Below are 13,112 nucleotides of genomic sequence, written 5' to 3'. Positions count from 1 at the left end.
TCCAAATGTGGCAAATAATAATTTAAAATTATTTCAGTTTAGATGTTTAACTGCAACCTCTATAAGGAAACTATTTTATTATTCCAACATTAAATTGGGGGTGCATAACTTTTTTTTTGATGAAAAAGTAATTTTGGCTTTTAAAAACCATAATAAATTTTTATATCATTAATAAATCATTCCTAAGTATAAAAAAAAAGAAAAAAAAATTGCCTTAAAACACAAAATACAGTGCATAAAATAAGAAAATGAACATCCTGAATAACTTTTGATTTAATCATTGGGTTTTAAAAGACAAGGACTCATTCTTAGTGGTTCGAGAACTTACCCTTAACTATGTTAACTTTTGCAAACAGATTCGGATTTTCGACTCTTAAAATATGGAAGGTAGCCGCAATCTGGAAATTATGGTCCCAATAACTTAGTCAGGAGAGAGATCGAAAACTTGGACCCCTTAGCATTAATTTTACTTAATGCATATTTCACCATATCAACTTTTTTGGAAATCAAAAATTTTTCACACATATTTGTAAATTTTGTTTATTTAAAGATAATTTAATGCAAAAATCAATTTTAAATAATTAAACTTGAGAAAAATTTTTGTTGTTGCATTTATACAAATACTTGATCTTACCTAATTCGAGTGTAGGGATTTCATACCTGAAATTAGATTTGCTCCTAAAGCTGCAATTTTGTTAAATAACATTTTTAGTCAAATTTTCGTTGAAATGTACAAATTACAAGCATTACATATAACAGAGGGTCGCATAAATGTTGAAACAAATTTTTAGGAAAATTAGGGAACATCACTAGGATTAAAACTGCATATGAGCCCTAACTCTGAAATGTCGTATGCAGTTAAGAGAGCTTTCCTATTATGACATGTTCAGAAGCACAAGAAACATTTCATAATAGGGAAGCGCCCTTATTATGAGCTGTGTCTAGCAGAGTATGATGACATTTCTCGGCATGAATTCTTACGCAGTTTTAATTGTGATATTGTGTTTTAACTCCCCTAAGAGTTTGTTGCGACATTTATGCGGCCGTCACTACATATTATGTTTTTTAACTGGTACATTTCGACAAAAAATAGATTAAAAATATCGTTTAAACAAACTGCAGCTTTGTCGGAGAAACTGATTGCTGATTTGAAATCAGAAATGTAAAAATATCCAAGATCTATAAAAAAAATCTGAGAATCATACAAACATTTGTACCCAATTGTTTTATTTTTTATTACTATTTCATTTAATATTAATAAAAAAATGTAATTTCATATGACAAAATTAAAAATTTGAACAAAATCAGTTGGTTCCTGCGAAACCTAATTTAAAAAAATTGTATATTTAAAATTATATTTCTCAGGAGCTACTCAATCGATGTCGTTCAAATTTTGGATTTTGCCACAAATTTACATTCACACACAATTACCACACAATTTACATTCTTTAAAATGATTATTATTAAATCAAATAGACTTTTTTTTTGTTGTAAAAAGGTGTATTTGAAAGTATATGAAGATCCACTCACTAGATCAAAAGCTATATCGGGTGGGTTTCTTTGTGTACTGAACATATGCATGTAATTTTAACAGCACGGCACCAGATCATCAATGAAGCTTTAAACTTTTTCTATAGTGATCGATGCAACATGCACTTAAGGTTTTATTAGATACTTTCAAAAGATTCACACGTATGAATTTCTGAACACTGCCAGTTTCCTTTTAATGACTCAGTATAAAGATGTTTTGATTACTTCATATGCTATGATTTTATAACTAATGTTAAGCAATTATCCAAATCTATTTAAAAACTTTTGTACGAATAGATGAAGGAGAAAGAGCTGATATTTTATTTAAGATTTAAGAAAAAGAGCACTTAGTGCTTTTAATGTCTTTAAAAGCAACTAAATCTAAACAGCAAAAAGATTTAAAATACCAATAATAATGTTGAAACAGAAGAAATAATTTTCTTTACCGTTCGTTCTCTTGCCGCACATATGTCTTTGGACCTGCTTCAACTCTAGTGACATTTGCAGTCTGATCCAATACATGCATATACATGTACGGAGGTATGCGATAAATGCTCTTATCATTGCCCTGACTTGCAGGGACACCACTTTTATCACTCGGCATTATTCCTATGGAAATAGATAACATCAGAAATAGAATTATAACAACTGTTTTAAAAACATTACTTTTAAATTAAAGTGAAAAGTTACAACCTTAATTTCTAAGAGCAACATTAAGACAGTAAATTGACTAGACTTGATAAAGCAAAAAGTAAAATTAAATTGAAAGACTAAAATGTTTTTGTTATATTAACTTCAGAGAGGTCATATAAAAGTATGATTGTTAGTATATATCTATATGCAGGAAATACTTTACAAGTCACTAAACAAAATAAAGTCACATCAAAGAATTACAAAATCAGCCAATTAAAAAAAAAGTTTCTCTTTCAAAAAGTATAATAAATTTAATTTAACTTGCATTCATAAATATTTTCTAGGTAATAGATCCCCAATCAAAAAAGGTATGTCAAAACAAAGAACGAATTCAACCAAATTCACAATAATTGTAAATATTTTTGATTAAATAACTGTAAAAAATATTATTAATGAAGATTAAAGAAAAGTATGATTATTTTTCTTGTATTCGAAAAAAAAATAATTTGTCTAGGCTATATATGGTCCCTAATAAAGCCAAAACTAAGATCAAACACTACCAAATATGCAAAATACATAATTATTTTTTATTCAATAATTACAGTAAAATTAATTAAAATAACATCAAATTAAAATATAATCATTCATTTTGTATTCAGGAAAAAAAAATTTAAATAATGGACCCCAAATAAAAACAATTTTAGGCCAAAAAAATACATAAAATTTCCCCCAACAGCAAAAATAAATAAATAACAATATTAATTAATAAAAATTAAAAAATTTTAATTTAAATAGGAATAATCATTAAAAAATGTATTTAAACAAAAATAAATTTGGAAAAAAGAAAACATTACAACTATTTTTTATTTTAATTCTTTTTCAAATTTATAAGGAAAAATATAAATTATTTTCCTCCATTAAAAATTAATTCAAGGGAATAATTAAGAATACGAGAAAGGAAAACAATTACATCACAGTTACAATTACACCCAACTCCACAGGAACTAATTAGCAAAGAAAACTTAACTGTCCAAAGGAACAAGCAAGATATAAGATAATACCTGAAGACAAAATTTCAAAACAAAACATGATTTGCACCTGTTCATTAAACAGAGAAGATTTCACATTTTGCTCCAACTGAATTTAAAAATTATTAAGGGATTAACTTAATAGAGAATAAACACATTGGCACAAATGTTTCAGTTTACTTTTTGTCAATGATTTAAAGAGAAAATAAAAATTTTCAATTATAACTTTTATTTTTCGTCTGACTTAACTCTTTACTCTCACATTAAAAATGATCGGAAAGTGTACCCTTCCCGGAAACAAACGTCCGGATATAGGATTTATCATATTTTCCTTTGTTTCATGAAGTTATCTTTATAATTGCCGCCGACTCTTCGCCAACTTGCCGTGGTTATGATAATATCCCTTAAATTTTGTTTCCGAAAATTTTCTCAGAGTATGCTTCTCACTGTCATAACTCTACTAATTAAATATTTTGAAACTTTACACATTTCTAGAGATTAAAGAACATTCTGATTTTAAAATATTGTCATTAGGATTGGAGTTATCTTATGCCAAATTGAATGTCCACTTACTCTAATGACTGAAGATAAAAATGACCTGTTTTTTATTCCCTTGAAATTTTGAGTTAGTTTCAGTGTTATACAATTAGTTACAATTTTGATGTGTTGTTTTAGAATCCCGTAAGGTCAAGAAAAAATTCGTATTTTTTCCAGTCTTTTTGACAACCTGTGCAAAATTTCCCCCTTTAATTAAAAAAAAAAAATGGAATTCATATTTTTGTTGGTAATGCCGATATTAACTGATCTGTTACTAGACCTAACATCTCTATTACATTCTACCCGGTTTGTTTACTTTTGTTTTTGTTGGAAACAAAAAACGAAACGGTTACGAGTTATAAAAATATTAGAGAGTTATAATTTATTTTTTTCCTGCGATAGCCTTCCCGATTCTATTTAAATTAATAATTTTTGCGACATAGTTTTTCAAAAATGTAATGCACTTTCACGATTAAATGTAAAAATAAATATTTTTATAACGAAAAACTTTATAAATGACTGCGTGCTAGTAAAAAGCCTCATACCATCACTTCATTTATATTGCCAGATACTTATTTTCCTTTTGAGATGTATCTCATACGTCTGCTATTGTTTAGTTTTGGTTCTATTATTCATTATTTAGCAAATAAGGAGATCACATAATATTCTCTATTTACGGATGCTTTATTTTTCTAATAAATATAACTAGAAACTAATAACACTATAATTAATCATTTTTTTAAAATTATTGCTAAGTAATCAGAGAGCTAATACTGATTGATCATTATTTGTATTTTATGCTAAGAAAAGTTACATATAATTATTTTCTAAGCTGTTTGAATGTTGAATGATAATTTTTAAAAAGGTAACAAGCTTACATTAAAAATTATAAAGAAAAATATGTATGCCTAGAAATCTTGTTAAGTCAGGAGGAATTTTTTTGCCAGTATGGCAGAAAATAGAAGTTCAGATGGAAAATTTTATGAAGTGCTTTACGATTATAGCTTAATCGATCAATCCTATGACTTTACTTGCCCAGAAAATAAAAATATAATACACAGTCAATGTCCATCACTAGTTACTGTTCCAGGATTTTGCTTCCAAGGAAAAACGCAACAAAACAAAACAGCTTACATTAATATTTGTCACTCTCTCGAATTACCAAATTGCAATGTTTATAATTCAAAAATTCATACTAGTCGTGGAGATGAATCGATTCTAAGATTTAATTTATATTTAGATGATGAACGTGTAGATAGAGATGAAAATGGTAAAATTTGCATATGCTATGATACAATAATTCAAACAGAATTTATGGACTCTATACTTTCTCACAGTCACCGTGATCAAAGACTTAATTACCTATATCAAACAGCATGTAAAGCTATTTATGATAGGTATAACATTAAATTAGAAAAAGAATTTGAATTGTTAAAGAAGTTTTATCATGGGACTATGCCAGAATCTTTGAGAAATGTATACAAACGATTAGGTGTTCTGTCCAAATCAGAAGAAGGAAATAATAAAGAGCCATACTTCTCTGATCCTTTCACCATAAATACAACAATAAGGAAATTTCATACAGAACGCAAGCCAGAATTTGACATTAAAAATCCTTCAATTGAATACGAGATCCGACAATTTCCTGCTGAAGGAGAATTTAAAGGTTTCATGTTGCAAGTAGTTCTGCCATATTTTTCCTTTTTAGATCCTAGAGATGTTAAAGTATTTGCTTCTCGAAAGAAGCTATTTATTAGAGAAAATAAAACAAATCACCAATTTTATTTTTATCTTCCTAATGCAATATCAGTTATGGATTGTAGGATACATTATCATGAAGGTAAAATAACAATATATTTACCTCGTGCCAATCCTTCATCAATTTTTACACTTGGACAATATCGTAGAAGACCAGATCCACCAAGAATTATTTCACCTCATGAAGCTCCACGAAGTCAGACACCTATGCAACAATTAAGACCTCATCATGAGCAAAATGCTACTGAAACTACTAATTCGCAGATTGTTGCAGCACAAATTTCTCACCATCAAACAGCCCCTCCACCTCAAATGTCACCTCGTCAACAATATCCACCTCATTATAAACCTAACTATCCTAATATAGATAATCATCAAACAAATGCTCCCCACATGAATCAAGGACATGCAATGGCTCCTCATTTCCCACCAACGTCACAGAGAAGTCATTTTCAGTCTAATACATCACATATGAGCCAACACCAAGAAAATATAGCTCAGATGCCTCGTCATCATGCAGTTCATTACCAGATGCCTCCTTCTCAGAATTCACAACATATGCCATCACAAATGAATCACCCTCAAATGACTTCTCGACCCAATCATCTTCAACCATTGCCCTCACAGATGCCCCATAATCGTGTTAATCCTCATTACATGAATCGTTATCCACCAAATGTGCAGATGATGGAACGACATCAAGGCAATGCCCCTCCAGTCAATCGACAGCAAGCCAGTCACCATCACATGGGGTATCCTCAAATGGATTCCACCCAAATGAACCATCACCAATCGACTCCTCCTCGAATGGAGCATCGTCAAAATATTCCTCCACAAATAGCTCACCACCAAGCATCCCCAGCTCAAATGAATCAACTTCAGATGGCATCATCTCATTTGGCACAGCTTCAAACTGTACTTTCTCGACAAGTTCATTTACAAGAAGCTCCTTCCCTGTTGGCTCGGCTGCAAGCTACTCTTTCCCAAGTTGAAAACCTCAAAGCTAACTCAATACAGCAGGCTGACCCCTCACAATGTGCATTGCAAAAACAAGATATTGAAACTGAACCCCAGAAACCTCCTCTTCAAAATACAAACCAAGAAAAAGATTCAGTTCAAAACAACTCTATGCAAATAGCTGATCTTCAAGCAGCTCTAAATGAAATTTCTGATCTTCAAAAGGCTCTTCTTGAAGCAGCCAATTTTCAAGTAGCCAACCTTCAAGCTGCAATTCTCCATATCACTACACCACAAAGAGAAGATTCTCAGAATCTTCCTCCAACACCTGTAGAACAACAAATAACTAATCCTGAAACTCCACATTCTCAACCTACTACAGAAAGTGATAATCTTCAAACTAATTTTCAACAATCCCCATACCCACAGCCTGCCTCTACAGCTGTAAATACTCCAACACCTGCTTCTTCACCTTAAAAGACATATTTTATGCTTATTCTAGATTATATCTACTTTTTTTTTACATAAATGTTCAAGATGAATATTTAATAAATTTGTTATGTATTGAAAATCAATGAAAAAGCATGTCATTCAAGGCTAGATAAAGATTGTCTTGCTGGTATAATGAGAACATAAACAGTAATAAAAATTACTGTAAATATTTTTTAGAAAGATATAATAATCCCCGGAGCATACTACATCCAGCCAATATAAATTTTAAAAAAAAAAATATTTATTCCATCTGCAAAATGATGAATTATTTTTTTTTAACTCTTAAAAGTAAATCTGAGTTTTAACTGAAATTTTTTTATTATGCAATTAAAATTTTAATAAAAGAAAATTAATGAAAAGTAGATTTTAGTCAAAATCATACAACAAATGTTAATAATTACTTTCCTTAATCAGCAAGATATATTAAATACCAAAATAAATCTTAACACAAAATAAAAAACATGTAGTGCATTTTAATAAGATATTTTGGAATTTGCTTACAAAATAAACAATTCATTAAGCAATGAAAAAAATTCCTTATTCACAATGGCATGCTTTAAATAAAAGTTAAGAAATATCATTTTCAAAATTATTTATTTTAAAAAAATCAATTATCTTTATTTAAAATTTACATTATAGCTATAAAAATCATCTAAGGAAAATTCTATGGTGCTCTCTCATTACTGCAAGAAATGTATGTTTAACACTTATTTTTTTCTTATCAATCATTCATGTTGAAATAAATTCTTGAATTTTTAACTATTTTTTTCCCATATTCTAACAAAAAATTTTTTCCCTTATCGTTCGTATAATAAATTATAAAAATACTAAAACATAATTAACATACATTAATGAACATTAGCTGCCAAATTCAAAGATTTTTAATTTACAAGCTTCAAACTAGCATGCAATGAATGACAAATTTCAATCAACTACAATAACTATAATATCTTGATTTTTTTTCTTCTTCAGTTTCATTGGTCACTCTAGACTGGAAAAATGAAATAAGCGAACAAAGCAGTATTAAAAGAATTGCACAAGCAGTTTTCTAGGCGATGAACGCTAATGAGCAAACTATGGAACTTATAAAAATTAGTGATTTAGTTATTATTCGTTAAATAGTTGATACGAGATGTAATTATTTGGTAAATATTATTTCTACTTTTCTGTTATTATCGATGATTTTGAAACATAAATATTTGGCACATTCTTCAAAGAATCTGATTTTAAGAAACAAAAGTCCTGCATGAACAATTTTATATACATGGGAAAAAACCTTTTTTTCTGCAAACTCCATCACTCAGATTAATTATTTAATAAGTTTAGATTGAGTAATTATTTAGTTAGTTTAATTGATTAATTATTTAGTAAATAGTAATTATATTTTTTTAAAAATTAACTCTTTTATATTATATTCATTTATATGAAAAAAATAAAATGTTTGCAAATAAATTACATTGATACATATATTATATACATGGGTAACGAAAACAGACTTTCTCTAAGTCAGACATCTTGCTTTGAGAAAGTTAAGTAAATGCAATTTAAAAAATTAATTAACAAAAATAAAAAATTCAAAACTTGAAATATTAAATCAGTCAAAATTTGTTTCCGAACACATTATTTTTCCAAAAAATATTTTTGAAGTAAAAATGATCAACTATTCAAAATAAAAGTTTATTAATATTTATATATAAAAAAAGTTCATAAATTATATGAAAAAAATAATTATTTAGTTAAAAGTAATTATATTTTCTCTAAATTAAATCTGGCATACTGGTGTGCATTATATTTAATCTGGTGTGCATTATATTTAAAACTTACTTTTCATTTCAGGAAAATGTTTGGTGAATTTCACATAAAATTAGCTGAAACATTAAATATGATTTTAGTATTTTTGTTGTTATAAATTAAACAGATTTTATTTTAAGATGAGACACTTATGCTGAATGTTTCATTCTATTAAATTTAAATGAACTTTAATAAATGCTATTCAAGTTAGTGATTTATCTTGCTACTTTAGAAACAAGACTTCACTGACGATTATTACGATTGACGTGTAGTGATGAGATTCAGTCATTTCGAACGAATACTTGAAAGTAAAAAATAAATATTTTAGAAAATTTAAATTTGAAATGTATTTAAACCTTAAAATTCATAAAAAGTTATTAATTTTAGTTCCTAATATTTCTCGCCTGTTATTCAATTTCTTTTAAAAATGTTAAAAAGTTATTTAAGTGTATTAGAATTTGAATCTCATCACTGCATAACATGTACTATTATACCATAAATAAAAAATAAATCAATAATCATATTTTAAAACATTTATTTACTATCTGATTGAACTCATGAAGACTAAAATTAGAAAATTTATTTCAATTTAGGAATAAGAGGACAAAAGTTAAAACTATTCATGCAATCATACACTTTACTCATATTAAACTGAAGAAAGAAGATTAGGAGCGGAATCGAAGGTCATTATATCACTGGAGGGAAAATGAAGGTGGCACCCTCGTTTTCATGGGAAAACAGAGATTGTTTCTTTCCGAGGGTAAGGTGTTAAACCTGTTACACCTTTCCCTTGACCTTCAATCTCTTTCCTTAGGAATTGTTAGTCTTCTTGAATAAAGTGTTCCTAAATGTGTCCATAAATTCCTAATTCAGCCACATTGATTAGGAATTTATGCATGGGGAGAAACAAGGGAAAAAATCAGCAGTGTACTTCTCTACAAATACGGAGGTTACTTAAAGTAAAAAATAAGAACGAAAATGCTTGGAAAGAAAATATTGAAAAGTATGAGTATTTCTCCACTAAAAGAATTTTTTTCTTAATGTTGAACAAGTTATAAGTTTTTTAATCTTTTGCTTACTAAATAGCTTAAAATGTTCCTATTTGTCTGAAATATTGAAAGGGGGGCTTTTTAGAGGTTTCTAAAATTTGAGAGTGATATATATTGATAGTCCCCAATGTCGACACCCACTGCAAACCAAGTGAGTAAATAATGAGATCAGAAGTTAAGTAGTTTTGTGAAATTGAAAATAGTTCATTTTCAAAAAGCTCCTCTTATTCAAGTGCTCTTCTGAGCCTAATAGTACCAATCTTAACATAGAATTGAACTACCACTACTTCTATTTTCAATTCGAACTTCTTTAATCTACATTTTAAAGTAAATATTCTATTTAACACAAAATGTCAAAGCCAAACATTCAACAAAACAAGCTGTTTAAATTAGAAAAAAATAATGTACCTTTAGTAACAGCAGCGTAACTCATGCAGTCTAATACGCTTTACGAATTAAGTGTGTAGTAATAGTAGTTACTGAATTATATACCTTAATGAAAATGAATTAAATTGCATTCGTTCATATGCCGGTTGCAACCCCAACAGCAACACGAGACACGCAATATTTTGATATCTTCAAATACGACACGCCTCCTTTCGATACGTGATATTGACTGACGTAATCAGAAAGCTGATTGGTTAAATATTTTTGAGCTTTGCGTGACAACTTTCCAACGCATTAGCGTGTGCGCAAAAATTCATTGTAGCGTTGTTCCTTTTATTTATTGTTACGTATGCATTCTTAAAATTGTGTTCTTATTAAAAAGACGGCTTATAATCCAATATCAAAATGAAAAACAGGTAGCACAAACTAAAGAATCACATTACAAAGATGCAAAAAATAATACGGGAGGATTCGAATCTGCTAGCTCCACGCTAGAGAGCTTGGTAGAGAAGTAGTGTTCCGCAAATGTAAAATTTTGGCATCTGTAAATAATGGAAACTTCAAATATTTCAAATAAAATACTGTTCACGCTTCGAGGTACGAGCATGGACTGATCGTTAAGACACGGTTCCCAGCAGATCACCGAAGTCAGGCATCACTGGCTGCGGTCAGTGTGCTGGTGGGTGACCACTTGGATCAGTCTGCGTAGGTAGAGCCTGACAAAGGCAGAGGCATACGGGACAGTTGTCCCGGGCCCCTCATCAGAGGGGGTCCCAAATTGAATAAAAAGTTTTTTTTAGGTTTTCTTCTTTAATGAACATTTCTTAAACGAAATATCAGTACAGTGTAAAATCTGTCAGTTTTATGTTAACTATCGTACGAACACAAAAAAAATTTATATTTCGTAAATCCATGGCTTTCTAGGGCAGAATTCAGCTACATTTTCGCAAATTACGATGGACAAATTCGGCCCATCAAATCTTGTATTTTTACATATAGCAAAATGTGATATGTTTACAGAAGTACAGTCTTCTGACTGGCTTAAGTGACCCATCGAAATTGCGAAAATGTAGCTGAATTCCACCCTAATGTCAGCAAGGGTATGAATTTTTCTTAGCTCAACAAAGATAGTTAGACAAAGTTAACAATCAGAAAACTGCATTCGGCATGATGGGCATACAATTGTCAGATTTCTACAGCGCGAGAACGCGAGAATCTCGCATATTTTTTTCTTTTCTCGCATTAAAAAATGATTACCGCGAGAAATTCGCGCATTCTATAAATCAATTTCAAAATTCGCGAATTTCTCGCATTTTAGAAAAAACTTCGAATTACGCCCTTTAGAATAAAATCCGTTTCACTTTTCTTCCTGTATCTTTCATTATTTTTCTCATCTGCCCCGTTATCTAGCTTCCCTAATTACCAGTATTGTTCAGAACCTTTTCGAACAACAGAACACAACCACGGAACCCCTTTCAAAACACATTTCTCTGCAACCACGTGTTTACCGTAGGTAAGGTTTCTTCATGTAAGACGTTCAAATTTTTTATGTGCTAATGTAATGTAATGTAAGATGGACAAATGCCTTGTAAAGGCAAAATCTTCTATGATGATGCACCAAAAATATTCAATGCTTTAAAAAATAGAAGACGCTAAAAATGTATTAAAAGTAAAGAAATGATTTTTTTTTTCAAGAGTTTTTGTGTTTTTTTAGTTTTTAGAAATCTCACTTAACTTTTTGAAATCTCACCCTGTTTTTGAGAAAGGGTGAGAAATTCTCACCCATTTTTTTTCCATGATGAAAACACTGAAGTGCAATATAAAACTTACATTTTACATACTGAAAGTTTAAACAATGAACTTTTAAGGCAAACATATAAAAATATATTAAGNAAGTTAGTTAATTGTCACACACTGACCGTAGTCAGTGATGCTTGACTTCGGTGATCTGCTGGGAACCGTGTCTTAACGATCAGTCTACTGCGGGACCAATAGACAGTTGAGGATTTTCCTCTATGTGATATAAATCTTCGAAACGCCATCAGGAATGCTTCTATTGAACAGTAGTGACAAGCTCAAGATGAACCGCTCGAAATACTGCGCAAGTAAATATTATCACCCAGCTCTTCTTATTTGCTCTGAAAAAATGTGGGGCAGCCATATCAATTCCTGTAATCTGAAAAACAGCTGCATCTTTTACTTGGTTTTCTGGAAGTGAAGGGGCAAACGTATCTAGATTCTTGATTCAAGTTAATCTCTTACAGGTAATGCAATTCGTCAAGACTTTATTTTATGATTTGAAGGAAGTATAGCAGGCTTTATAAAAAAATTCATCCTCTTTCCTATTAATGATTTTGGTTCTTAATCGCGGGATGTCCTTTTGCAGAGTTTTCAGCCGATTATCATTCTCAGATGAAAAACACTTCGTTTTGTATCATGCGAATTAATTTTTCTTGTGATGAAGCTTGGATTTCTGAGACAACCAATTATCCATTGATTTTTTTTCTTGGTCTCACACAATTGTGTTTAAAGCAGAGAATCCAAGCTATAAGTCTAGCAATGCTTCTATACCTGGAAAACTTTTTGCAGTACCAATTACATTATCTTTGGGGATTTCACTATTTGTAAATGTGCTGGAGGATTTCGACTTTGTCGCGTGCGTTTGTAAGATGCTTAAACTCAGGTGGATATTTCATCCATTGAGAACCTTCTCCCCACCTTAAGGATAGTAGTTTTGCATCAAAACCTCGTAATAACGAATCTGACGGATTCTTTTCCCTAGACACATGTCTCCACGATGTGGGATCATCTTAGTTTTCTGATCTCCTTTACTCGCTTGCGTACAAATAACGACCAGATATCGGCTCTCTGTATCACTCGAATAATGTCTCCTGATATTCTCCCCAATGTAAAGCTTCAATGATGGAATTCGTCAATCGGGTTCCAATTA

General features: G+C 30.2%; 2 protein-coding genes across 7 annotated transcripts in view; one reads left to right on the top strand and one right to left on the bottom strand.

Moving 5' to 3' along the window:
• The window catches only part of LOC107443151 (major vault protein), a 31,038-nt gene extending 20,640 nt beyond the window's left edge, over positions 1–10,398 (bottom strand). The window contains exons 1-3 of one of the 6 annotated variants that reach the window (XM_016056920.4): positions 10,184–10,334; positions 8,760–8,803; positions 1,977–2,139 (exon numbers count right to left, since the gene is read on the bottom strand). In XM_016056920.4, the coding sequence (XP_015912406.1) occupies positions 1,977–2,139; positions 8,760–8,766 (170 nt within the window). In that variant the 5' untranslated portion in view covers positions 8,767–8,803; positions 10,184–10,334. Of the gene's footprint in view, positions 1–1,976; positions 2,140–3,224; positions 4,064–8,759; positions 8,804–10,183 lie in introns of those variants that run through there. The other 5 variants (XM_016056919.4, XM_071177626.1, XM_016056921.3 and 2 more) reach the window with 5 other exon arrangements.
• Positions 4,301–7,025, top strand: LOC107443152 (PAX-interacting protein 1). The gene has a single exon (XM_016056923.3). The coding sequence runs from the start codon at positions 4,677–4,679 to the stop codon at positions 6,918–6,920; it is 2,244 nt and encodes a 747-aa protein (XP_015912409.1). The 5' UTR covers positions 4,301–4,676; the 3' UTR covers positions 6,921–7,025.
• Positions 10,399–13,112: the final 2,714 nt, after the last annotated feature.

Source organism: Parasteatoda tepidariorum, chromosome 2 (genome assembly GCF_043381705.1).
Source record: "Parasteatoda tepidariorum isolate YZ-2023 chromosome 2, CAS_Ptep_4.0, whole genome shotgun sequence".
NCBI classification, from domain to species: domain Eukaryota; kingdom Metazoa; phylum Arthropoda; class Arachnida; order Araneae; family Theridiidae; genus Parasteatoda; species Parasteatoda tepidariorum.
Note: the sequence above shows the minus strand (reverse complement) of the source record. Positions and strands in the feature narration are given on the sequence as shown.